The sequence below is a fragment of the Sebastes fasciatus genome, chromosome 7, assembly GCF_043250625.1.
Source record: "Sebastes fasciatus isolate fSebFas1 chromosome 7, fSebFas1.pri, whole genome shotgun sequence".
Lineage (NCBI taxonomy): Eukaryota > Metazoa > Chordata > Actinopteri > Perciformes > Sebastidae > Sebastes > Sebastes fasciatus.
In genome coordinates, this window is record NC_133801.1 from 20180150 (window position 1) to 20207707 (window position 27558).

General features: G+C 41.2%; 2 protein-coding genes and 1 long non-coding RNA gene across 3 annotated transcripts in view; 2 read left to right on the forward strand and 1 right to left on the reverse strand.

The window, feature by feature from the left end:
- LOC141771638 (uncharacterized) overlaps nt 1-27558 on the forward strand; it is a 229010-nt gene that overhangs the window by 150845 nt on the left and 50607 nt on the right. The gene's annotated exons all lie outside the window — the stretch shown is intronic.
- Nucleotides 2506-6163, forward strand: LOC141771626 (4F2 cell-surface antigen heavy chain). The gene is made up of 10 exons (XM_074642096.1): nt 2506-2647; nt 2774-3167; nt 4226-4390; nt 4476-4564; nt 4657-4734; nt 4812-4876; nt 4956-5145; nt 5221-5328; nt 5415-5477; nt 5613-6163. The coding sequence occupies exons 1-10, from the start codon at nt 2630-2632 to the stop codon at nt 6021-6023; spliced, it is 1581 nt and encodes a 526-aa protein (XP_074498197.1). The 5' UTR covers nt 2506-2629; the 3' UTR covers nt 6024-6163.
- ptgir (prostaglandin I2 receptor) overlaps nt 8115-27558 on the reverse strand; it is a 30655-nt gene continuing 11211 nt past the window's right edge. The window contains exon 3 of the mRNA XM_074642083.1: nt 8115-10626. Coding sequence (XP_074498184.1) covers nt 10339-10626 — 288 coding nt within the window. The 3' untranslated portion in view covers nt 8115-10338. The remainder of the gene's footprint in view (nt 10627-27558) is intronic.

Genomic DNA, 27558 nt, shown 5'->3' on the forward strand with positions numbered 1-27558 from the left:
TGTATATCAGAGAGTTTCATAATGGAATGCAGTAACTCTCAGTAAATAATTAGTTTGCATGATGCTGTCAGGGAGCAGGGGGGACACAGATAGCAATGACTTGTTATAGCGAGAGCATAAACATGTGCCATAAGAGGAGAAAGCCTGAGGGAGCAACACAAAAGGAGAAAGAACGCAGGAGAACGCAGGAGAAAGCTGGAGAGAGAGATGGAGGGAGGGTGGAGGGCCATACCAGGGTAAAGAGGATGAGATGTTCCCAGGAATTAGCACCCATTGCTCATTAAACGTGGCTCTTTAGAGAGGATGTGTGATGTGGGACATCACTGTGTGGTTTAAAAGACAAACAGTGTAGTGTGTTCCATTATTATATTATGTAAAAGTAGAGATAGATACTATAAAATTAAAAAATATTACATTTGTGACATCTAGTCCTGCTTATTTTAAACAAACGATTTGTTGAGAGTTACAGTAGTTTAGGACTCTTAACTATTTGATTAGCGATTTGCTGTATCTGTTGATTCATTATTCAGTTAACAGTTTTGTCTACAAAATGTATAAAATGTCAGAAAATAGTGAACAAGAATTACCAAGTTGCATTGTATGCCTCCACCAACCAGTCAAGTTGCTGTTTACATCAATGTCTTTCCAAAATGTAGATATTTGTGTGAAATTGTCATAATTAGCAAATTAATTCTTGAGTTATGGAACAAAAACGTGTTTTGTGAGGTCACAGTGACCTTTGACCTTTGACCACCAAATTCTAATCAGTTCATCCTTGAGTCCATTAGTGGACATTAGTGCCAGATGTAATGAAATTCCCTCCAGGCGTTCTTGAGATATCACGTTCACGAGAATGGACCGGACGGACGGACAACATGGAAACATAAGATAATAATGATAAATATGCAAAATAATAAAAATGCAATTTTTCAAATTTAAGGAAGTAGGAAACAGCAAATGTTTGACTTTTTAGCTTAAAAAAAATTGTTTAATGATTAATCGCTTATCAAGATATTATTCTATATTTATATTTATTCAGCTGATTTCTTGTTTTCCCGCACATATAAACATTGTATGGCAATGTTTTGAAATCCAAAGGCTGTCTTTAAATTTAAGATCCTGCATTCAAACATTAAAATCCAAATGAAAGTGTGTAGGACATTCAGCACACAGACTGAAAACTATACAGCAGACAGATAAAACACATCACTATTCCTCCCTTAGCTTCTTATCTACAGTATCAAAAAGCCAAAGTCAAAACTGCCACATGGGGGACTTTAGGGGGCTCTCTTTGGCAGTCACGGGTTCTTCACAATGGGTTGCGAGGGTGTGGCGAGGCTCAGCACCTCTGTATGAACTGACTGAGCAGAGCTTTTATTGGACGGAGAGTCCTTCTCACCTCCTCACTCAGATCACTGAAATATTCAACTCAGGACGCCACTGTTCAACTGGGAACACTTGTGGACAAAGATAAAGAGGAAGAAGAGGTGGAAAAGAAGATATAGGACCCGGGAAACCTCAGACGGACTATGTGAGTAGTGGGACTGGGTTTGGGTGGTACTTACATGAGCAACGTGGGGACAAAGTGGTTGGTGTTGTCTCACAGACAACTGGATGGTGCTGGGTTTGAACCTGACCTGGCCGGCTGGAGCCTTTCTGTGGTCCGAAGACAAACTAGTGAACTAAGCAGCTGTTTACAACATAGCGGCCACCAGAGGGCCCCCAGTACAAGATGTCAACATTTCATAAGAACAAAAAATGTCAATGATATTTTGTCATTATTATCTAAGGAGTTTTCAGAGGGTCTTATGAGCCTAATGGATTTTAAATGGTCTCAATCCATCGCTGACATTAACTGAAAACAGAATCAAGAACTATCAAAGTAGATATGTGATAAATAAACATCCATAAATTATCCATCCAATTATTTGTAAGCATGAAAATCTTGGAAATTGGAAATACAAGGTGTCATAAGAAGTAAATTAAGGGGTTAATTTGTTGTCTTCAAATAATTATCCTTGACTTATTTATGTGTGCCTCTGCTTTGGGACACAACAATGCTTGGGTTGGCTCCTGTAGTACTTAAAATTGACTGTGTGGGTGAAAGTCTTTTTGTTGTTCCCTGTGATAGACTTGCAATATGGGGGACAAACAAATGTCAAGTTACGCAACTTGTAAAACATAATGCACAAATAAATGCAGAATGATTTGTATCTGTAAATCTCTCTGTATGTGTGCCTTTAATTTACAACTCGTATATCATCGTTTGTACATCAACTTAGCATTTTTTCAAAGGAAATCTTCTGAGATTCACAAATATATTTCCTACATTTGTTTTGACACCATAAAACATTCCTGTGTTCTGTGCAAAATGGATTCTAAAGTTTGTCTGAGGCTAATATAAGATTATACTAAAATAAAACAGTTTAAGCTAGATTAAGTGCATATATCTTTTAAAGTTACAGTCTGTTTACTGGCCAATCAGATGCCAGTGATGCCAGTGGTCAAAGAAGTTAATTGTATTAATTGAAACACCTGTGTGCAGGTCATGGTAGAGCTGCATGCTGAGTGCACTTTAGTGTAGAATCCTGCAGCACCTGTTTCCACCTGTAGTCCACCTGAGGTTCACATGGAGCAAACTGAGGAGGTGTGGATAGACTAAACACAACTTCAGCTCAGCTACTCCTACCTTCTACAATTTCAATGATGATGCATAATGATCCACACTGATATCACCCCCTTTAATCTAACTCTATGTGACTTTTACCTGCAGCCAGCCAGGATGCCCCTGAACGCAGGGGGAGGAGACCCCGGCTACGGCAGCGTGGCCGGCCCCGGGCTGTCGGGCACCACGGGCGGCGGCTCGGAGTCGGCCCCGCTGCTCATCCCGGTACCGGAGCTCGAACCGGAGGAGCACAGCTTCCAGAACTGGCGGCCCCTCAGCAAGGAGGAGCTGGAGGTCGCAGCGGGCGGTCCGGGCTGGAGGAAGGTGCGCTGTTACCTGGTGCTGCTGTTCTGGCTCACCTGGCTGGCCATGCTCGCAGTCGCCGTCGCCATCATCGTGATGAGCCCGAGGCCGGTGGTGCCGCCGCTCAGCTGGTGGCAGAAGACGCTGTTCTACCGGCTGCAGCCAGACCTGCAGGCCGAGGGGTCAGAGGGCATCAACGGTGAGGAAACACGGACTCTCGGCCTCCTGGTGGTCATGTTAAGGTTTACTTTTAACATTTTGCAAATCAAAAGAAAATCGTCACTGTGCTGCAAAGAGTTTAAAAAAAAAAAAAAAAAATGTATGGTGACCTTTATGAGCCTTGATGTCCATCAGGGGCGGATTAACATGCTGGGGGGCCCTAGGGCAGAAATATGAGCTGCTGGGCCCCCCACTCTCTTTGTATGCAGATAGTTTTTTTATCCCCGATTTTCTGTGTGGTAATTTGATTAAATGCATTAATTACAGAATTTGCAAATAATAATTACTTTATTTACTATAATTAAAACTGAAATAATGAAGGTTTTTAAAGTAGATTTTGACACGGGCCCCTGTGACACTTTAAAGGCCTTTACCATGTCAGATGATACTGTGGCTTTTATTGGGCATATTCAAACATATTTTCAATTAAATTGGCACAAACCAGTTGACATACAGTGAACTTTGAGCTGTCCGGGCAACAGAGAAGTTGCCCGCTTTATTGCCTGGTTAGTAACGTATAGTCTTGCTCAGTGATTGTTTATTGGGTGGAGATCCGGTTTCTTCCAGTGAGTCCCTGCAGGCTGATATTAATCAGAGAGTTATGTTCACACCATGTGAGAACCATTCACTCTAACCGCAGTAGACCTTTTGACAAACTCCCTTGATTCATGAGAATATCTATCTGAGGCCAAAGTTTGTCGTACTTCACATGAAAGCGTTAGACAACTTTTTTCTCAGGGTGGAGAACCACTTTATATAGCTCGTCTAAACATCAAAGCATTGATATTGTGGGCTACTACATTCTTACATCCAACTTTTTGAAATGTAAGATAAGAAAAGCTTTTGATCCCACGTGGGGAAATTTAACTAAAAGATAAGATGTTCAAGAAGAGTTGTGTGTGCAGATAAGTTACCTTAGAAAATGATCTGCATCTGTTACATACAGCATAAAAAACAAAATATAGAAAAGTACTAAATACTATATAAAGTGTATTGGGAAACATTTTTAAAAATAAATGTTACTAACTCTCTCTCAAGCGCTGTGTGAGCAGCTTCCCTACCTCAGGTCTCTGGGTATCGGAGCTCTGATCCTGGAGGGTCTGTTTGACAAGAAGGCGTCTCCTCTAAACCTCAACGTGACTGGTGAAAGGTTCGGGACTTTGCCTCAGATCCAGCATCTGCTCGCAGAGAGCAACAAAGCAGGTGAGAGAAAGTGAAGAACTTCTTTTAGTCACAAAACAGCCTGCGTATGTGTGTAGCCTTGATGAGCTTTTTATTGGGCCTGCAGGTCTCAAAGTGGTGTTGGACGTCTGTGAACTGGATCTACTGGGACCTCAGGATGCAGCAGGAAACGAGACATCAACCCTCTCGGACTCGGTACACGTAAAAACCTACTCTCTGGGCATGCTACTTCAATATTGTGAGTTCTCAGTGATGCTAGGTTTTCTTAAAACATGCTTTTTCCCCAGCATGCTCTCCGGTTCTGGCTGCAGCAGGGTGCGGCAGGCTTTGCGATCTGTGACACAGATGCAGCGTATTCAGAAAAGGTAAAATGATGCTCACGCACATTCTAACAATCCGAGTTTCCACAAGCTCGCCTCCAATAAAATATTTACCTTTTCAGACTCTGCTAGTGTGGAAAGGTGTCTTCGAAGAGTTCAGCAGTGAGGATGATGAGGAGGAGGAAAGGTATTCTACATGCAGAAGTGCATAGATGTTTTTTGTTTCATTGTAAAATGAAGCTTGAAAAGTTGCTGTGTGTCTTCAGGATTGTGGTGGTAAAACAGACGAGAGACGTTCTGCCGCCTCTAAAAAACCAGGGCAACGTTACGCTGGTGGATGTGGTCATGAGGTCGATTCTGCCGTCTTCACAACACCTCCTGTCTTACAAGGAAGTGGCAGATGCCATAGAGACGGGCCTGCAAACAAGAGAAGAAAACACATGGCCCAGCTGGACAGTAAGACACATGCAGTTGATAATCAAAATACGCTGATTTAATTTTCTGAATGACATAAATTACTGTTTTCTGCAGGTTGAGGGTAAAGCATCCAACGACTTGAAGAAGTTACTCCTTGTGTTGGTGATGACTCTGCCGGGATCACCTGCGGTCCAGTACGACAAAGACATCGACCAAAGACAGGTGAAGTCCCGCTTGAGACTTTGAGTCTGTAAATGATCCATTTATTAAAAGTTCACATCACCAAATAAGTCTTTTATGTCTCCCAGAATGTGTCTCTGAAAGTTGGCTCGTCACATAGAGACGGGAATGAACCATCCGACACAAATACAGTGAGCAATAAAGTCCCTCTAGAAATACTTGAAGTATTTCCTGAGTCTATTCAAGCCATGTAAAGCTGTAGATAAAGACACAAAGCTTTAGTGGGGTGGGTTATATTCAACTTGTTTCTATCATCCGTCCCTCAGGACAAAGAGAAGAAGAGGAAACATTCGGCTGTAGCTCTCTTCACCTCCCTCAGTCACTCCAGAGCCAGAGAAGAAGCTCTTCTCTTCGGCAACTTCACTTTCCTCCCCTTCAATTCTTCCACAAACTCCTCCTCTTCCTCCTCCAACTCCACTCTTCCCTCTCCTTCATCATCTCCCCCGATCTTGGCCTTCTTACGCTCCTGGGGTTGCGTCCACTTCCTCATTCTGCTCAACGTCGGGCCCGAGCCTCACGCCCTGGATCCCGCCTGGGCCCCGAGTCTGCCCAAAGCCGGAGTGTTCGTGAGCAACACGGGAATGGACCGCTTGGGATCGACGACCCTGGACGCGCTGGAGCTGCGGCCCCACGAAGCCATCGTCATCAAACTGTTTGAGGCAGGAAGCTACTCGTAGAGAGAGCTTCTCTGCAGTCAATTGTGAGAAGATGTGGATTTTAGTTTTCCTCTCACAGAATGACAAATGTCAGTTTTTTTTTAAAAAGGTGTGATTGATATGTGCTCAGAGGTCACTGAAAATAAAATAATGGTTCTGTGTTTCATGTGGCATCATTTGTTTTGAGGATAGTGCATAGAAATAGATAAATAATAATATTCTATTTCTATGGGATAGTGTGTCCACTTAGCCCTCTGGTGTTCGTCTATTGGTCGGTGAATACACAGCATGCTTTTATTTATAGTAACAACTTTAGTTACATATCATGTAGAGACAACCTGAGAGAAAGTGCTGTGGGGCTTTCACTCAGTATTTTATGTCTGCAGATCATAATTTTTTTTTTAATAAAACAATTCATATTTTCGGTGATTTACAAAAGAAAAAATAGTTGTATTATAGTTGTATTTCTTATATTTTCTGTAGTAATTGTGTATAAATATTGTAACTATAATACATTTTACAAACATACTATTCTATAATATTTTGAGTGATTATTGCTAAAAATGTAATGTATTTTTTTTATAACTGCATCCTTTTTCTTTAGACTTTGTTGAAATGACAACATAAGTGACTTATAGCTGCGTTGGTGCGGAAAAAAAAGATGCCATGCATGTGGGTCAAGGATCGTTTAAACAAAGACTAAAATGAATGAACTCCAGTGGTTAAGTATTCTTCCCACAGGTTTAAAAAACAGGTGCAGAAAAGTTTTTAAAAGAAACCATTTTTAAATGTCATGGTTCATTTCCAAGAAGTAATTCTTTGCAAACATGTGGCCTGTGTTATGAACAAACTGCTGCGTCACTGTTGCAATAATAAGTCACTCGTCACAAACCAAACTGCGAGCCACATCCTAATTACTGTAGTATGTGAATTATTATCCTCTCTATGATCTTTTGTTGAGCAACTCAATTGTGGGACTCAAATGACGGTTTGCAACTGCTCTGAATGTCATATTATCTTAATCCTTTAGTCACTGATTAGTGGTTTCCTGAGGGGAAACTGACTTGGAAATGCACATCCTGTGTTGGAAGTGTACACTAGTTAACCACACAGTGGTGCTACAGTACCAGCCACCGCTCTGCTGCTCTCCTAACTATAACTCTTACATGAGACTTTGAGGTCAATGTTTAACTAAATCATGAGTTTCTAAAGATGGAAAGCCAATATTGATACATAAAAAAAGACATGTCATCATTCAGCTCTTGCAGTATTGTTAATGTTGCATGCCATTTTTATTTGCATGAGTCCTCCACAAAGCAGCAGTTCCAAATGTAAATATTTATGTCAGGATTAACACTTCGCTTTAGCTGTGACTGTCTGGAAACACGTCACATTTTAGAAATTCACTCTTTCACTTCTAAAGCAGAACCCTATAAGAAATTATGCATCATTTCACCATATTGAAATAATAAAAAAAAAACACCAGTCTGCTTTCCTCAGGCTGCATTATGGCTTCTAAAGGGTTAGTTAAGTCATAATACAAGATCTGTCATGCAATGGTCTCTAAAATTTCTCGCTAAATTTCCCTCCATAATAGTGAACATAAAACTGAAACAGGAAACTGAATGTCACACTCACATTTATGGGGGAAATATCCAAAGTCAACAATCAATTATTGTACATGAACTACTGACTTTCTTTCATTCTGACGACGTTTACTTCCATCTGAAACTTATAACATTTTGGTTGTCATTATGCTTCCTTTAAATTGTTTCATACAGTAAAAGAATCTCTTCAAATGGTTACAGTCTTGTCAAATAAATATTCCCCTGTAGTCACGGTTTATGTTAAGGGTTGTAACAAGACAAAAACAAATGGTAACACAATCATGTTCTGTTTATCTGGTCACTGCATCCACATCATATACTGTAAACGCACAGCAGACGTGCTCTGGTCTCATGACAGTCAGGAACTATACATGGAGCGACATAGAGAGCAATGCGTTCTTTTAATAGGCTATGTAGGACTGTTAAACACCATAATAAAAAATAAAAAAAATCATATATACATAAACATTTCCCTTTGGGAACATACACAGGCATAAGTTGTGAGTTTTTTCTTATATTAATATTTTATTTCACATGAACAAAATGTGTACGATATAATGAATACTATTTTCGTTTTCTAAAAATGTATTCTTTCATTCATTTGAATGGACATTCAACTGAAATATCCTCAAAGACCAACATGTGCAAGTGGTAACGTGGCTGACTTACCTCGGGTCATGCATGACTGAGTATTTAAAGACCATAGAGCAACAAGTTAATGTGGAACACAGCACAAAACCCCTAAAATCACCACATCTGTTATCTTTATATCCCTGCACTCCACTGCATAAACCAAACCAGCACACTTGTAAGGACACACAACATCACAACACAGTGAGAAGGCATAAATACACTACATTTAAATGCAGCTATGGCATTAAAGTCACAACAACAACAACATAAAACTAATTCTCACAGTGCATTTTGCAGCAGCAGACTTTAACATTCACAGACAAGCATTGTAGGTAGTTAACAAATCAGTGAGAACGACAAGGAGGGGCGGAAAGCAAATGTTCATGCAATACAATGACATTATCGGATGGATAGGAATATATATATATATATATATATATAGGAATTATTCCTAGTTTGAGACTAAAGTGGCCTTTTAATCCTGATTAACTCAGCTCTCAGGCGTGGTTTGGATTAGTCCAAAACTCAGATTAAACAATCTGATTGACAGAAGATTGGTTTAACTTCCAAAAAGGCAGGTTAAACTTCAGTCTAACTTCAGCCTAAATTAAAACACATTATTTTTGACTTTTAATTCATTGCATTTTATGACTGATAATGTGTTTTGATAATGTTTAATAACAGGTTGTTCCTTTTTGAACAGACCACAACAACCTGAAAGATGAGATTCTGATATATATTAATTCATACTGTACATCACACGTTCATATACATACATAGTACTAGCAATCTGTGGAGGTGGAACAGTGCAAGTACTTTCTGATAAGACATATTTTAAGACCATTTTCACAGGTATGTAAATGCAACACAGCTAGAGCAAAGACTTGCACTCTATAGTCAAGAGGTAACATCCAAATTCAAGATTTGTCTTTTAGAAAACCACCTTTCTAGCCATGCTAGCGGCATCACTCTAGACATGGCACTATGTTGGTCTGTCGGCCCACCACTTTGGTCCAAACTGCAAATATCTCAACAACTATTGGATGGATGGCCATAAAATATTGTACAAACATTCATGTTCCTGAGAAGATGTAGCCTGATGACCCCTTGACCTTTCGTTGAACGCCACCCTGAGGTTGACCTGCTTGAATTGCCATATTTGGCGCTAAGAGGATGAACTTTGGATGACTCCTAGTTAGTTTGGTATATGACAAAATACATGCAAAACTGATGACATTCCCATCAGCCTCAGCTGTACTATTAGCATGTTTAGTGCTAATTAGCAAACGTTAGCAAGGAAACATGCTAAACTAAGATGTTGAACATGCTAAACATCAGCATGTTAGCATTTAGCTCAAAGCAGTGCCAAAGTGAAGCCTTAAAAGGACCGCTAGCATGGCTGTAGCCTTTCAGTCTTGTGGCATGATTGACTCCAGATGAAGTCCTGATAATAGTTTGTATTTATATAAACTACTTCTTGCCTGGAAAACCAAATGAAAACTTCTCCTCGCTTGAATAAAATGTGTGTTTCTCTTTTGGATCAGGCTCACCCGTCACTGATGACGACGGACACATTATAACTGTGGTCAGGGGAAATAGATTAACATGTTTCTGACTCCAGGAAATAAACCGTCATCTTCATGTTGACGGTGACCTGCATGTCATAGATAGTGTAGATGTGGACAATCCATTAGTAGAGTTACCTGGCGGTGACTGAGAGAAAAAAGAAGACAGTATACATTCATACATGTAGCTTTAACCCGAGTGCATATATTCAGATTTTACAGTATATTATTCATAGGCATGATATGGTTTGATGTGTCCCTTAGTGATGAGTTACAGTAATGTTTGTTTGATGGTACAACTCTCCTTGCAACTTTGAAACAGTTTCCATCACTCAATGGAGGTTTAAGACCTAGTGCATTCGTTCTTCCAAAAGTTTTTCGACAAAGTCTTCTTGCCGTGAAATGATGAGTGCAGAAATCCGGTGTGCAAATGTTAAAATGTTATGTCACAATTTGCTCCAATTTTTTATCAGACATGAAAGCCTCCTGTCCTCCAGTCACCCAGCGCAGCCGAGGAGGGCTTCTGCTGGGTCACAGAGGTAAACTGGAGAACGTGTTTGTCTGTGGAGTTGTCACGTCCGGGGGGTTGCGCTGTATGTGATTGTCGAGGGGTAAAGACAGAGTGCAGTGCGCCGTCGTCTTCACGGCTCTTCTGCTGAAGCGGCAGCTCAGCAGGGAGCACAGGTGGCGAAACACGGACTTGCGGCAAATGATGAACACCCAGGGATCCACGATGGGGTTGAGGGCGTAGAACCGGAAGGCTGTCAGGTTCTCCGTGTCCCCACAAAACGGGTGGATGGCGTTGATGAAGCCTGCAATCTGAAGAAAGAGAGGGTGGCGGTTAAACACTGTCTTTACTATTCATAGGTTGCAAATGTAAAGCCTAGAAGAGAGTTTTGTCTTCTAGTCTTAGGATGCAGAGTACTGACGGTTTTCTGTCTCAGATTAGATAACCAGAATGGAAATTGCTATCGGTCAATCATGTTGCAGCCACATTACTTATAGAGCAGCTTTAGTAAGCATAAATGCAGGGACCTGCTTCACACTCATCCCTGGGAGCTGCTCAGCATGCAGTTTTATCTGTAGCCGCTCTGCAGCTTAGTCTCAACATCCTCGCTCTCTCCTCACCTTCTGTGCTGAGTCCTTACAGCTCATCTAGAATAGAGCCGTCAGGTCTTCAACCTCTCTAATCCCTACCCACCTGCTTTTTTTTTTTTTTTTTTTTAAAGAGGACCTGTTATGCTTTTTCTATTTCCTGAAATGTGTTATATAGGTTCTTTTTTTGCATGTAGAAGGTCTGCAGAGTTACAAAGCCCAAAGTCCAAGCCAAAGGGAGTTACTTCCCCCCCCCCAACACTGCTCCTGAACTGCTTGAAACGCCTTGCTTGAAGTCCAGCCTTTTCTTCCGTAACGTGGTGATGTCACCCATTAACATATTTGCATAATACCTTCCTAGCTGCTAATTTGGCACGCCCTCAAACAAAGCTAGTTAGAGCGGAGTCCAAAGAGCTTGGTTCGGTTGACCAATCAGAGCAGACTGGGCTTTTCGGGCAGGAGCCCAAACAGAGCGTTTCAGGCAGAGGATGAAAAGAGGTGCTGCAGCACAGCCAGTATGAGAAAAGGAAAGCGTTTTATGAACATTAAAGCATGTAAACATGTTCTAGTAGAAACCTAAAATACAAGTATGCACCTGAAAATAAGCATAATAGGTCCTCTTTAAAAAAAAGCCTTTCCACCTTTTTTTATCGCTCTCGAAAAATCCCTTTGTGTTCTCTCCTTAGCTTAGATTTTGCTTGTGTTTTTCTATAGTAAATGACCAGGAATATTGCCTGGACACTAGCTTTGACACTTGCTTATTACTAGGATTAGGAAGCTTACATGTAAAGTACTCAGTACAATGGTATTTGAATATTACCGGACAAGAAGATCGGTGTCGTCAGCAGGGTGTGTTTGGTTTATGCCGCACAATTACAAGCAAACCAGGACAAAAGTGGATTTACAAGAAATGCTCGGCGTTTTGGTAACTCGTCATTCTTGTGGTGGTTAAACATTCTGTCTGCTAAATGGAGCCAATCAAACCTGATTCCAGCCCCTGTAACAGCAGAACATGACGGAGTTGTCGGCACTTTGGTGTTAAAACCAGATGTGTGTGTGTGTTTAGTGTCAGTGTCAGTTGAGACTGTGATTCATCTTGTTATGCCGGGCTTCACCAAATGTCAATGTCCCTCACTTTATAACAATAAAAAAGCACGCTCGGTGTGAGGAAGCACACCTTTAATTTTCATGCATTGCAGAAAATGCAACATGCCGAAAAACCACAACTTCTTCCTGTATTGACCTTTAAGGGATGACAGGCTGCTGCAGAGAGGCGGCCCAGACAGCAGCAGCTGGCTGCTTATTCATCCCGGGCAGAGAGAGAGGCAGCAGCTGGCCCAGGAAGCATCTTTGTCACCTTGCTCCTCTCCTCTATCAACAATTCTCCATTTCCTCCATGAAATATCCAACAAACAATGGTCTAATTAATGGCTTGTGCTGATTGAGTGCTTTTATGCATTGGTGTAAATGTTTCCCTGTTGCTATGGGCCTGGACTGAAAACTAATAAGTTGGAGACAGAGAGAGAGAGAGGGACCAGAGGGAGTCCAGAGCCAGGCCAAACAAGACTACCAGAGGGACCAGACACAGGGCTGACTATGTCCTCTCCACACTCATTAACTAGGCTGAACTCACACGGATGTGGTCGCTCACATATTGATTTACCCACGAGATGGAGAGGGAAAGAGGAAGAAGCCGACTGTGTGACCGTGAACCCCAAAACAACAGCAATTGTCTTGTGATGAAATTATGTTGAGCTCAACGGCTGAATAACTTCAAACCAACACCCTGGAACAGCGTGGTCATCTTAAGTGTGTCAGAAATGTGAACCACCCAAAGAGGAACAAAACAACGGCCAGATGTTCTTGACTTTTTAGGAAGTTTTTGAGGTTTGAGGTTCAGCGTAATTTCTTGAATTGCACAACCGATGTAGTCAGGATTACAGGCGGGTTCTCACTGATTGCACAGGCTTAATACATGACGGAAACAGTATATACGGATTATAATAATAATGCTCACACACACAGTCAGTATTGACACAGATCGAGACAGTGTGTGTGGTTTCCCTTCACAGTATAACGTGTTCCCTCTATACACCTGATGGTTGTAGGGAGATTTGCGAGAAACCACAAAGAAAACATTTCACAATCAGTCAGTCAGTTTTTTTCCATCAGTTACTGGGTCATCTGTATAATGTTAGGCATTCAACGGAAAATTTGTTATGATTAATATCTGGCATACAGCTGGCTTGTTACACAGAACCATCTGAGAAGAACATTGGAAACTGTTTGGAAAAGGGCAGGCACTTTCAATCTGTCAATCAAACTCTTGCCAAGGTCAGTCCGGAGAAGAGTGAAAACATCGCCTTCAGTCGTTCTTTGCTCTTCTTTCAATGAAGAAACACTCTCCAGTTCTGATAGAACTGATGCTATTGCAGCATCTACGCTAACCTCTTCAGGAGCCGCCATTGTTGTTTTGAACAAACAGTCGCTCCGTGTCGTCACGCACTATGGTCTCTGGTTATGCTATGTTCTGGCTTGCCGGACACAAACGCGTTACTTGAAGCCTGACAAGATGACTTTTTCGTGGGACATGTGATCCAGCGATTCTCACGTGATCTTGTGCCATCTATTCATAAATCCATTGCTAAGTTTGTGTGTTAAGTTTTTCCTATGTTCATAAGAACTACTAGTGATTTACTATATCAGGTCTCTTTGCCGGGACATCGGCACAATACAGGAGGCAGTGTGTAGCGGCTACTATCAATCAAAAAGTCGCTAAGAGGCTAAAATAGGCTCTTTACTGTGTGACGCGTTAAACAAAACCATACTTAGTCCGGAATCACATACAATAACGTAGGCTAACTGGAATAACTAAAGTATGTGACGTGATGTGGCGGTCAACAGAAAACGTCCAAGCCTGACTCACCCTCTTTGTCTAAATCCTGCCGTCCAAGTGCACAGGTAAATAAAGAGAAAACCACATCCCTGTACCCAGAACCAGAAATGATAGAAACCAAAAGAATGTGTGCAGCTGAAACAAATAATAATAAACATCCATCCATCCATTTTCTGTAACCACTTATCCTATCCAGGGTCGCGGGGGTGCTGGAGCCGATTCCAGCTGACATTGGGCGAAGGCGTGGTACACCCTGGACAGGTCGCCAGACTATCGCAGGGCTGACACATAGAGACAGACAACCATTCATGCTCACATTGACACCTACGGGTAGTTTAGAGTCAACAATTAACCTGCATGTCTTTGGACTGTGGGAGGAAGCCGGAGAACCCGGAGAAAAAACACGCTAACACATGGATAATAATAAACAATACAAGCTAAATGCAAAAGCCTCCAAAACAATAGTGAAATATGTCCTTTTTTGACCTCTTTTACAACCAGAATCACAACACCATTAACTGTCTCGTCTTGTGACCGAGAAACAGACCATACGCTGGCAACAATTTGTTATTTGAATTAATACTTGAAGTAAAAATTAATCTTAGGGCTACTGGCATAAAACACACTAACAAATGCGATGACAAATGCCTCTCGTGCTCAACGCGCAGTTATCGTACACTTTATTCATCACGCGGCGTTGCCAGGAACATTTCAAACAGACATGCATCCTCGTACGCTCTTCCATCTTCCCCGCCCCTTGTTGCCTCGATCCACATTTACCGCCCTCACCCTCGCTTCTGTTGCTGCATGCCACCCTGCCTCTTATGGTCCTCTCTCCACGGATCTCAAGCCCTGCGGAGAGGGGCCACAAATCACGAGCTGTCCTCTCTAAGCAGTGCAGGATGTGGGGCCAAAACTGATGAGATGTCAGGCTCTCCTTAAACAGGAGCATATTAATGTATCAGTCTGTGGTTAAGGAGCAGCCCAGAGTCGGTACACAGCAGCTGAGGAGCGGGGTGATTATTTTAAGGAGAACAGAGCGTTCTGCATCATCATGATGATGCAGAACGCTTTGAAGGAACATACTGTGAGCGTGCTTGTATACAGATGCATACAGTACATTCGCAGACTGCTGGCCATACACCAGACATCTATCACCATCCACTGATCTGCAATCTGTACCGGAACGTATGTCTAAAATGTCAAAGAGAACTGGAATGCTATTTTAGTCATAAAGATTATTTCATTTTACTCAGTACTTTGATATCCTGATGACTGGGAATCTACCTGGACCCAGCTGGTGTAAACGGGTACATCCTGGCAGAGACACACAAGATGCTATTTGGGGCTGATGGTTGCTTTGTCTTTCAGGAAACAGACCCCGTAATGGATGTCTACACTCTACGACTCATTATTTTCCATCTCGTGGTCCTGGAGGACTTTTCCCAACTCCTTCTTCCTGATCCTGTTTCACTGCAGGATCATTATACGGGGATGAGCGGAGGCAGCGCAGAGATTACAGACCTCTTTTAGAGATGACTGTTTACAGCAGCGAGCCAGCAGGGAGAGAGAGAGAGAGAGAGAGAGAGAGAGAGAGAGAGAGAGAGAGAGAGAGAGAGAAATGCTGCAGTGCTACACTAGTCGTTAAAGGAGTAGTTCAACATTTGGGAAACATGCTTGATTGCTATTCTTCCGAGAGTAAGATGAGAAGATGTGGGATTTTTTTGTCCACTTATAGAGGCAGTGGAAACAAGCTGTGAACACAAAACTGACTACACGCACACTAATATTCCACTATTATTCCGATTATGACGATATTCTGAATTTGATACGAGTCATGTAAACAGCATATTCCGATATTTTGAATTAGGCCTTCTTCTGAATGGAGCATTTTCCAATTAAGACATGGGATATGCTGATACTATTCAGGTTTTAGGAGTATTCTTTGACATTTATACAGTGCATTATTTCTGTATCAATTGGTGTTTTTTACAGCAGTTTACGAGGAGGTCAGAGGTCAAGGGACCCCTTTGAAAATGGCCATGCCAGTTTTCCTCGCCAAAATTAAGCGTAAGTTTGGAGCATTATTTAGCCTCCTTTGCGAAAAGCTAGTATGGCATGGTTGGTGCCAATGGATTCCTTAGATTTTGTAGTTTCATATGATGCCAGTATCTCCACTCTAGAGGTAAAACTGAGCCTGCTACAACCTAAAAATCACAAGTTGCGTTAAAGAAATTAACAAACTTTGACAGCCCTAATATACAGTATGTGTATATTATCATCTGTAAATTACAGTAAAATTACTTGTTGGGTCTTTACCAGCTAAATGTGTCCCCCTCACTTTTATTGTTTCAGGTTGGTTCATTCACTAAAACGTCTTTGGTGTATCAAGGAAATATAGGTGATTATAGGGTTAGCGCATCAATAATGCAGGGATTTACATTGCATTTCTTTCTCACTAGCCCTCATTTCTGAAACCGAATCAACGCCCTTCTGCCATGACAACAACACAAAACAGAGGAGGTTGCGTACATTCTCTCCACCCGGCTGGAGGAAACAGTTACATCATGTAATTTGTCCTAAAACCACAACATTACGTTTTTACATTTCTGTTTTATGTACGATTTAAACAAAGTGCAGCATCCTAATTCTTAAGCTTGAAAGGTTCTGTCTCCCCCTGGCTAAAAGCCTTTATGAGCATTAACACATCCTGTTCTTAATGTAAAGGTATGAGATTGATAACAATGCTTTCATCTCACTCTTGAAAAATAAGCAAATAAGAATGACACAGCAGCAGCACAGTTTACCAAGGGTGTGTGAAACTGACTTGTGTTTCTGTTTCAGCCTGGCGACTTACATAAGTGAGGTGATATACATGTACAGAGTTCTCACTTCTCATTTCACTTTCCATCCTCCAGTTTTTGTAACTCAGTGTGAAGGTAGCTGTCCAATAATGTGCATTGATCCAGGATTCACAAGAACACTGAAGTTGATTGGATTTCCACCCACTGCCATCATTTCTCACAAATGACTACTATATTCAATATTAGGCGTTTTTCTACATGATAGCTTTTCCCCCCAGAGCTCCTCTAACTGCAGCAACATGAGGCTCCAAGTCAGAGTCAAAGAATCAAATAAACATTTTTGCCCTGGGCTGTCTGACCACGATGACCTTTGCCAAAGATTGACTTCCTGAAGGACCTGATGGTATGCTGGTGGTGAGTCATGCAGTGCAGGCATGTACATGTAACTTTATGATGAAGAAGACGTCACACAACAATGGAGGCGTGCATTGTAAATGGTAAACCATCAACTAAAGGGCAACGTAACGTATATTTGCCTGTATTTAATTAAACTAATACATACTCTCATTTAGTATAATCCCTTCTGTATGTAAATTGATGTAACAATAAGTCTGCATGTTTTCAGGTAGCTGGTTACAGTAAACAATCTCTGAAAATGATCTTCTCTGCACAAAAGTTATTTAGAAAAACATTGAAAATGCCAAAAAATGTGGCGGCTGCACTGCTGAGAGCAAATAAACATCAGTTTGTCACGGTTGTGACAAATGTCACGCCACAGCTTTTGTTTACGTTTGCACCTTGAAGCCTTGAAGGTCGGAAGTTGGAAATTTCAACTGAGAAAATACCGACGTCAGAGCTGTCTGGAACGGAGCATTGTCATTTCTACACTGAAGGGGAATTTCCCTGCTCCACAATCTGCAGTTAGGTGCAGGTTAGGTCAGTGAGGAGATGGTTTGTGTCCTTTGACATACAGAACGAGATACAGAGAGGTAGAAGGAGTGGGTGTCTGATGGAAAGAGCGTCGACATGCATCTGGTGCATGTAATCAATTTGTCCATTATGTGAATTTCTCCTCAGGCTTTGTTTAGTGACTTTTACAACACAGAGAACAATCTCAGGATTAATCTGTTCACTTAGGCAGCATCCCAGGAGTCATTTAAATGTAAATGTGTTGTGTTCTCAGGAGCAAGAAAACATCGAATGTTAATGAGTGGCAGCAACGTGAGGCAGTAAAGTCAGCTTGTTTTCATCTTCAGACAAGTTTCATCAGGGGAATAACGCTGTCTGAACATCCATTAGTGAGTTTCCTCCTTAAGAAGAAGTGCCCGAGGCTGCAGCGAGTAACCTGGAGCCATTAGAGCTTTTACCAGCATTGTGCAAAATGGACTTCAGTGAGAAAACTATTCCAGAGAAGAGGTGTCGCTCTAACACTCAATCCAGTCAACTATCTGGGAAGAAAAGTGACCACAGCACACAATAACAAACGTTTTACACACCCCATCGGCAATAACTCATGGGTGTTGTTTGGTGCATCACTCTCTTCCCCAGTTATGATAGAGCCTTTACAGAATCTAAAATGATCAGCCTCTTTCTCCTGAGTAATGTAAATTGAAGAATCTAATCCAGCGGTTTTCAAAGTGAGGCGGGCCTCCCCAGGGGTCTGCAAACTGTTTCATGGGAGGCTCAGTGAACGGAAGTGAGAACATATTACATTAGTTATTAGATCAGTTATCAAAAGAAGATCTCATAGAATAGCCTATTGTGTGTGTGTGAGTTGGTTAAAGAGATACAGTAGTTTTGAGGGATTTTACACTTTTTACACTTTCCCTGAGTCAGAAACTAATAAATGTCTTTACAACATACCTCTTTTATGTGTTTGGTGTAGTCTGAAGTTATGTCAAACGGCAATACTGGGCTATCTTGTCTTATGGGATCAAGTAACATAATCATGATCCATCCGGGAATTGAGCAAAACTAAGCAAGTAAACTAAGGGCTGTGTCTGAGGGGAGGCCCACAGTCTCAGACTTGTAAATCCAACGGGTCAGGGTGAGCTCCCTGATGAGTAAACTGTCATGCATGTGTGGGGTGAGAAGCTGCAGGAGTTGCGGTATTACTGAAAAAAACAAAACAAACCGATGACAAAAAAACAAACACAGTAGCAACGCCAAAGAGGAAGTGGAAGCAACTGCGAAAGGGTGAAACCCCAACTTAAAAAAAAAGGCAAAGTGAAATATGAAGTGGGCTGATGATATGTGTCTATATGATAAGAATAGGTCGGCACACTGGTCATGTTGCAAAACCTTGTTGCTGTTGCGACAGACAGGAGACTCAACAGGCGTTCACCGCAGTTCCTCTTTCATAGAGATCAAATCAAATCAAATCAATTTATTTTTGTATAGCGTCAAATCACAACAGAAGTTATCTCAAGACGCTTTATATGTAGAGCAGATCTATGACCGTACACCATAGTTTTGAGACCCAACAGGATCCACCAAGCGCACTGTGGCCAGGAAAAACACAGATAAAGCTGTGAGAGCCTTATGCTGCCTATACTGAACATATTTGATGTTGCTGATGCCATGTATGCACTTTGAGATCAGTGGCAGATTATCTTTGAGAGATGTTAATGCCTGAAAATTTTACTTCAATTTATGTGATTGTTGTTGACTTGTACTTGTGTTTCATTTCACGATTGGACACACTTTCATCCCACTTTTGTAATTCTCGGCCATGTGCACACTTCCTCATCTCATTTGCCAACAGCTGAGCAGAACTGAGCCCTATAAATTATATCTTTTACTTTCATTGGCATTGAACAACATTCATTTGTAATTATGTTGTTGTTTTAAAACCTAGGTCCTATTTTTGTAGGTCTATCCATCATTCCTATTGGTTATGACAACAACTGCATTACTGAGTTATGAGGATGTGATAACATCTGTGATAACATTAGTAGTTAGATGACCAGACGGGCCGTAAATAAATTCCTAGTTTGCCTATATTCTTCTAAACCACTTAAAAGTACAGTGTACAGGTACATCTAGTGGTGTGGTTGCAGATTGCAACCAACTACCCCTCTGCTCACTCCTCCTTTTCCAAGACTGAGGTAACGTGAGCTGCCGAGTGCAAAACCGTGATATTGCAGTTCGCCGCAGTTTCACAAACATATCGGAGAACTAAGGTGACGTAAAAAAGTGAAAGCCTCACTAGAGCCAGTGTTTGGTTTGTCCGTTCTGGGCTACTGTAGAAACATGTCGGAGCAACATGGCAGACTCCGTGAAGAGGACCCGCTCCCTTTGTAGATATGAAGGGCTCATTCTAAGCTAACAAAAACAGCTGAGTGCTGCTATGTTATCATAACATATAGTAATAATGGCCAGAACTTTGTTAAATATGAGCAGAGGTCGTTAAACTCTTTTCCTGTATTTCCCTTCCAGTCAGTAATCCCAGAGCTTAGATGTGCGTTTTGGGTACTTAAAGTTAAAATCTGTAGCTTTTTGGGTTGAAACACGGTAATTTCACGTCATCTCAATAGTGGCGTATTGTTAAAAGTTAAGACTGGCATGTTTTACTGTGGCTCTACTTGTTGTTTATGTGCTGCTATTCAGTGTTGCTGCTGCTCTCGCACGTGTCTCGCTACCTTTACAACAATGCCAATTACCCCTGTTGCTTTTAAACTGCAAGACGTGCGTCATCTCGCGTTACTTACTTCAGTGTGTGATTTCATCGCTTTAGCAAATGACAAATTAGACATTATTTAGACATAACGTGGTCGGGTGAGGTCATTTTTGGTTTAGCTTGCAAGAGTGATGTGGAAAAATACCAAATGTGACATCGGATGCATGAGGTTTTTTTGTAGTAAAAACATAATTTCAACTACTTCTCAGTGCTAAAGAGAAAGATTTCAGCTTTTATCTGATAATGACTGCATCTGTGGTATTCCAGATCATTTTCTTTGGCATTAAAACAATGCTAACTACAGACTAAATACAGACTGTTACAAGTCTTGACACACACTGCCGGCCTGCAGTTTTATGACTTTCCCCAAGACTCTGACAACAAACCACAGCCAAATGAATCAGTTAGGTGTCACACACAGTCTGGAAGTTTTGTTTTTTGGATTTAAAAAACAAACACGACACAATACACGTCATTAAGCGAATATATTACAACATTGTTTTTAGTTAAACACAGGAAGATTGTGTCCTAAAACACATGCTGACTTTGGTGTGTGCTGCAGTAATGCCAACATTTTAGTAACGCCACCCGCTGCATAAAACGTTACTATACATATACAACTGACAAAAAATCATTACGTTCTGCAGTCACTGCGCAGATTTGTATAATTCCGCCTGTATTCAACAAATGTACTTCCTCTTAGTGCTGCTAGTGTGAATAAGGACAACCACAAAGCACTTCCATCATGACAAGGATATATAAGTGACTGATGATAAGTAAGCACAGGTGTGGCTGTTCTATCGTGTTTATTTTGATCTTCAATTATCCTGTGAAAGCTTGTTTTTTTCTAAATGATTACTCTGTCAGGACTGTTGGAACCCAGCATTCCTCCCTTTAAACATCCAACTGTGAGTTTTTCCTACGAGGCTGCTGGGACCATAAATCTGTGTGCTGGGTGGGTGTTAACTGGAGGTCAGCAGCAAAGGGGCAACAGTAGATAAGATGCCTGGATTATGGCATTCATCAATGCATATCAGACTTCCTACACTCAAATAGATTGTAAAGCCATCGGAGGATAATTTGTGAATATGGGATATATGAATACAAATAGTGTGTTTTATTTCTGTCTCCTTCTAGAGACTGCCCATTGTTCCGACGGTCCATTATTCCTAAATCACAATAGTCCAAAAAATGTCCCATTGGACTGAAAGTCCATTTGTTCGACAGAATGTCATCCCCAAAACAAACGGCCATCGTTCCGAAGGCCCATTGCTCTGAAAATACAAACTCTACATGCAACTAACAGAAGCACTTGGCTAATTAGTATGCAAAATGACGTCATAGTACCTTCCCGATTTTTATTTTGCCAAATTTCTTTAGGTTTAGGCAACAAAACTACTTGTTTAGGTTTAGGAAAAGATCATGGTTTGAGTTCAAATAAACCCTTTCTGGCAGAAAGCTCTAAAGACTAACTTCTCGGAAAGGTACGATGACATCATTCTGCATAATAGTTAGCCATGTGCGTCTGTTTGTTGCAGGGAGAGTGTGTATTTTCGGAACAATGGCCATTTGTTTTCAGGATAACGGGCTACTGGACAAATAAGCTTTCGGTCCAATGGGACATTTTTCGGTAGGGCTGCCCCCTCTTAGTCGATTAGTCGACTAATCGGTCGTTTTGGTCTTAGTCGACTCAGATTTATCAAGTCGATTAGTCATTTTTTATGCTTTTTTCGTGCTGAATGACTTATTTCCAAGGAACTTATGAGCACATCTCTGGTAAACACAAGATTTAAAGTGGTGCTTTAGTGTGATTCTTTGTGGAGAGACTCAGTTTTACAGATCTGTCGATTAAATCAACTAATCGATTAGTCTACAAAATCGTATCAATGTTGGTCAACAAAGAATTTCTTTGGTCGAGGACAGCCTTATTTTTTGGACTATTGGGGTTTCAGAATATTGGGGGATGAGAACAATAGCACGGCACCGTCCACCGACCGTCCACATTTAACCCATCCCTCATGAGATTACAAGACACAACATTATCAAACATTGAAAATATAACAATACATCTGTAGATAAAACCAAAATAAAAAATAAAAAATGGTAACAGTGTACATGCTTCTATAAATTTTCAAAGTGAATAAGCAAAATGTTGAGCCATTTCTTTAAATGTTTAAGTGAGTAGCCAACTCGGTCTCAGTAAACTTGAGTTTTTATCTTACTAAACAAAAACTAGTTCCCAGTAAAAAGCTTTTCTTCATCTGCAGATACGTCCAGTTTCAACATTGAGTGCTTACAAATATACAAATGTTCTTTACATTCTGCAACCACCGTTTGTCTTTCTGATTATTGATCTTTTCATTTTCACAAAATAGCTCACCGAGCCAAAGTGCACTCTTCTCTTCATCAACAGTTAGTTTGTTTATCCAAAATAAACATCTTTCCACTCAGCCTGCTTTCTTCCACGTCAAGTAGCTGATTCCATAACTGAGCTACACACATCAAAAAATATAAACTGACTTAAAATAACTCCTCTGGGGGACTTCCGGTTTGCTGACACTTCAGGTGATCCGAAAAGAATAGATTTTTTTTTTTTGTGTTTTTGTTTTTTGAGTTTCTTTGTTTTTATGTTTGATGTGAAATTTGTTCAGTGTAATAACAACTGAAACATAAATAAATAAAAAGTAAAAATAAATAAATAAATAACTCATCTGGGGACTTAACCATTTGTCAGCATCATTATATATCAAACTATTTTTCCACATTGGACTTAACAATGTCATTGATGTTATTTTTAGGACGGTGAGGGAGTCTCTTGGAGCAGAGGAGAGTGGGGGGAACTTATTCCCATCACTTATTTCCAGGTTCTGTGCACTTAAACACTCACTGACTCCCTCACTCATCTTCAACCGCATATCTGGGGTCAACAGCTCCAGCAGGCGACCCCAAACTTCCCTTTCCCGGGCCACATTAACCAGCTCTGACTGGGGGATCCCGAGGCGTTCCCAGGCCAATGTGCAGATATAATCTCTCCACCTAGTCCTGGATCTTTAGGGAGGCGCCCAGGGGGCATCCTTACCAGATGCGCAAACCAGCTCAGCTGGCTCCTTTCAACGCAATGGAGTAGCGGCTCTACTCCGAGTCCCTCACGGATGACTGAGCTTTTCACCCTATCTCTAAGGGAGATGCCAGCCACCCTCCGGAGAAAACTCATTTCGGCCGCTTGTACCCGCGATCTAGTTCTTTCGGTCATGACCCAGCCCTCATGACCACAGGTGAGAGTAGGAACGAAGATTGACCGGTAGATCGAGAGCTTTGCCTTCCGGCTCAGCTCTCTTTTCGTCACAACGGTGCGGTAAAGCGAATGCAATACCGCCCCCGCTGCTCCGATTCTCCGGCCAATCTCACGAATAAGGTACTTGAACGCCTTCACTTGGGGTAAGGACTCATTCCCTACCCAGAGTAGGCAATCCATCGGTTTCCTGCTGAGAACCATGGCCTCAGATTTAGAGGTGCTGATCCTCATCCCAGCCGCTTCACACTCGGCTGCGAACCGATCCAGTGAGTGCTGGAGGTCGCAGACCGATGATGCCAACAGGACCACATCATCTGCAAAAAGCAGCGATGAGATCCTCAGCACACTGAACTGCAAACCCTCCTCCCCCCGACTACGTCTCGATATCCTGTCCATGAATATCACAAACAGGATTGGTGACAATGCGCAGCCCTGGCAGAGGCCAACCCCTACCGGAAACGAGTCCGACTTACTGCCGAAAACCCGAACACAGCTCTCGCTTTGGGCGTACAGAGATTGGATGGCCCTAAGAAGTGCCACCCTCACCCACCATACTCCTGCAGCACCCCCAACAGTATCTCCCGCATTTAAACAAACAATTAAATAACAGCTAGAGTTCACTGGGCCCTAAAAAAACTCTGCTGCAATGGCAGCCTGGTTGCAATTGTCTTATTGGATCTGTTTAGTCCCAGTTGTCAAAGTGCTCGGACACACTTTGAAGGGAGAACTCCGCAAAGACAATTTAATGACGCTTGTGGTAAAGAATGAAACCGGAAAACTGAGTGTTCTGGCATGCAGGAATAATCAATAATTGAAAGCTGAGTGATTCATACTGTGTTAGTCAGAAGGATCATCATAATTTACAAGTTGTGATAGGAAAGTGAACACCCTCCAGCGTCAACGGCACGACTGGTTATCTAATAAAGTTTTTTATTAATGAATCATAACATATCTGATGCCAGCTGAAGTCAACTTAATGGAACAGGAAAGGAAATATTCAACATCCAACATCCATACTTCCTTTACTCAGTGATTTCGTTACACTAAAAGATTTAATTTTACGCATGCAATCACGAGTGAGCTCTTACTTTTTCTTCCCATGATGAAAGATTTGAGATGAACTGAAACACGCCCATCTCACGTCACCTTATCAAGCTGATTCTCGAGTGTTTGTTTATATCAGGCTTTTATTGAAGTGGATTTCCCTTTTTCACACGTCCCTCAGCACAACAGACGATCACCAGCTGCACTTAGGGTTTGTTTGATGTGAGGGCGTTGCATTTCACGGCGGCTCAGCCAACTTTTATTAGGCCATATATCTCCTGAGACTGTTGGAAAAGTGGAGTATGAAACAAGAATCCTTTTGTTCTCTCTGTATCAACATTTCCCGGAAGATGAAGTTATTAAGTTAACATCAGGGGAGGTTTTGGATTGCCGGTTAGATTTTGGATCCGGTTCGCGTTTGGCAAAATACCTGGATTTGTTTTGACATTAACAAATTTCTCATCCCCTTTATCTCCTCACTTTTCTATTTGCAATGAGCAATGGAAAACATACAGATAGCAGGCTTTACATTTGTCGCTCTTTAAAATGACAAACATCAACGTTGGCAGATTAGTTACGGTTAATTCCGTAACAGCTAAAATGATGAAATGGCTGTTTTCTGGTTGGTGTGCTCTCTGAGGTATCTAGCTGACCACCTCACGTCAACCAACCCTCGTAGTGATGAACATACAGGGAATTATCACCTGAATGTGCAGCTCCCCTCGGCATTATGGGGGTTAATAGTGAGTTTCATGCCCCATCTTTTAAGCTAGAAGTTACCGAGCCATATATTTGTTGGTTTGTTGGTAGAAAAACTCCTTCTTTTTCAGTGAGTCCGCTCCTCCTGAAATATATCTCCGAAGTTGCCATTTAAAACGTTAGTATACAGTATTATGTTTTCAAAAGCATGGATGGAGCTCAAAATAGATTTTAAAGTGTAGGCTTATAATTCTTTCTCGGACATGTTTAATAAATATTCTGGGAATAAACAAATATCAATACATCACTCTCTGCATATCAAGTGACACCACGAGGGGTCCCAACCCTGAGGTTGAGAAACTCCACACTTGGGTGTGGAGCTCATTTCACGCAATGCTGTGTGAACAATGAAGGATAGACAAATAACTGTGGACACACACATGGCAAGAACCCAAATAGACAAATATGGAGAGCGGTAAATAATGTGTTTGTACACACGGTGAACGGCTGCGTGTGAAGGATTTACTGATAAGTTCTGTATGTCTTGGCAACTGTGACTATTTCAGCCTGCATGCAACCTACCAACCTACTACTCTGCACACCAGTGCATCAAAAGGAAATCTTCCTTCTGTTACCGTCTCTCTCAAAGACAACCACCGTTGAGAAGAAATGGTGTTTAGGTGTGCCCCGCTTGCTTGCAAAGAGTGAAAACATTCACAGAAGCGTCTGTTACACACGAATCAATACAAGTGCATATCAGTCGGAAAACACATTTCCAGCTCGGTGGTCTTCCACACCCACAAGCTCCTTCAGAAATCCACTAATCTTCTCATTATTCGTAGTCTTGATCATGTGTATTGCCTACACTGATTACTGCAACTAATGATTATGTTTATAATCTACCAATAAAGTTATTTATTAGTCATTTATTCTATATAATGTCAATGTAATGACCTCTTTAAATCATTTGTTTTGTCCAACAAGCACTCCAATTTGAAATGACGTCAACAAGAACAGAAGAAGAAAAGCAGTAAATCCTCGATTTTGAGAAGCTGAAATCACGGAAAGTTTAAAATATTGTGTTTGTGTTGAGTTTCTGTCATTCAAATAATTAATTAATTGACTGATTGGACCAAATGTTTATGTCCGAGGAAGTCATTAGCAAGAGAAAAGGAAAAATAGCACTTATGTGCTTTTTGTTTGCCTGAAATGTGGTACGAAAAATAATCTTTTAAGTCATAAAAGAAAAGCTGGGTCAAGCAAATTATTGAAATAGCAGTATTTAAAAGGAGGAATATACAGTTTGTCTTTCCAATAACACCTACTCCTAAACAACAGCTGCCGACAGCCGGCACGCTATTCATTTAGAGCAAAGAGTAACTAAACAAATGAGTTCGGAGGCAGCTATTGATCGGAGAAGAAGATTTATTCTGGGCTGACCGCTCTTCATCTCCCGAAGAAGCAAAATAGGCCAACAACTAATAACATTTGCCAAGATCAATACGATTTTATTGTTTGGTCAATGTAATAAAAGATGCCGGTCTTAAAACTATTGGAGACGTAGATTCTACAGGGAAAAGTAGAAATGCGCACGTGTTTTATGCTCCTATTACAACTTTAATCATCTGTTGTTCCGATCTGGACCGACCGTCTTTATCAGGCACAGAAAGTTTTGAAAAACACCTCATGGAAACGACAAACAAGGGTAATCAATGACACGTGTCCACAGCTATTGGCCACAACTTAAGGTGAAAACAGATGCACACGGCTTAGTGAAAATGTGTTTTTGCACTGCTGTTTTACAAGATCGTTCAGTGTCAGTTAACTGTAACTTTGTCCCGATTGACTCACCTAGAAATGTTGTCACTGACCCCCATGAAATACAGACCCTGTTTAATTGGCAGCCCACTGTTGCAAAGTCCATTACTAATACAGTCATGACTGCTGAAAAATGGGTATTGACAAGAATATATATTTTAGGGCTGTCAATCGAATAAAATATTTAATCGAGATTAATCGCAAATGAATCACACATTTTGTATCTGTTCAAAATGTACCTCAAAGGGCGATTTGTCAAGTATTTAATACTCTTATCAACATGGGAGTGGGCAAATATGCTTGCTTTATGCAAATGTATTTATATATTTCTTATTGGAAATCAATTAACAACACAAAACTATGACAAATATTATCCAGAAACCCTCACAGGTACTGCATTTAGCATAAAGAATATGCTCAA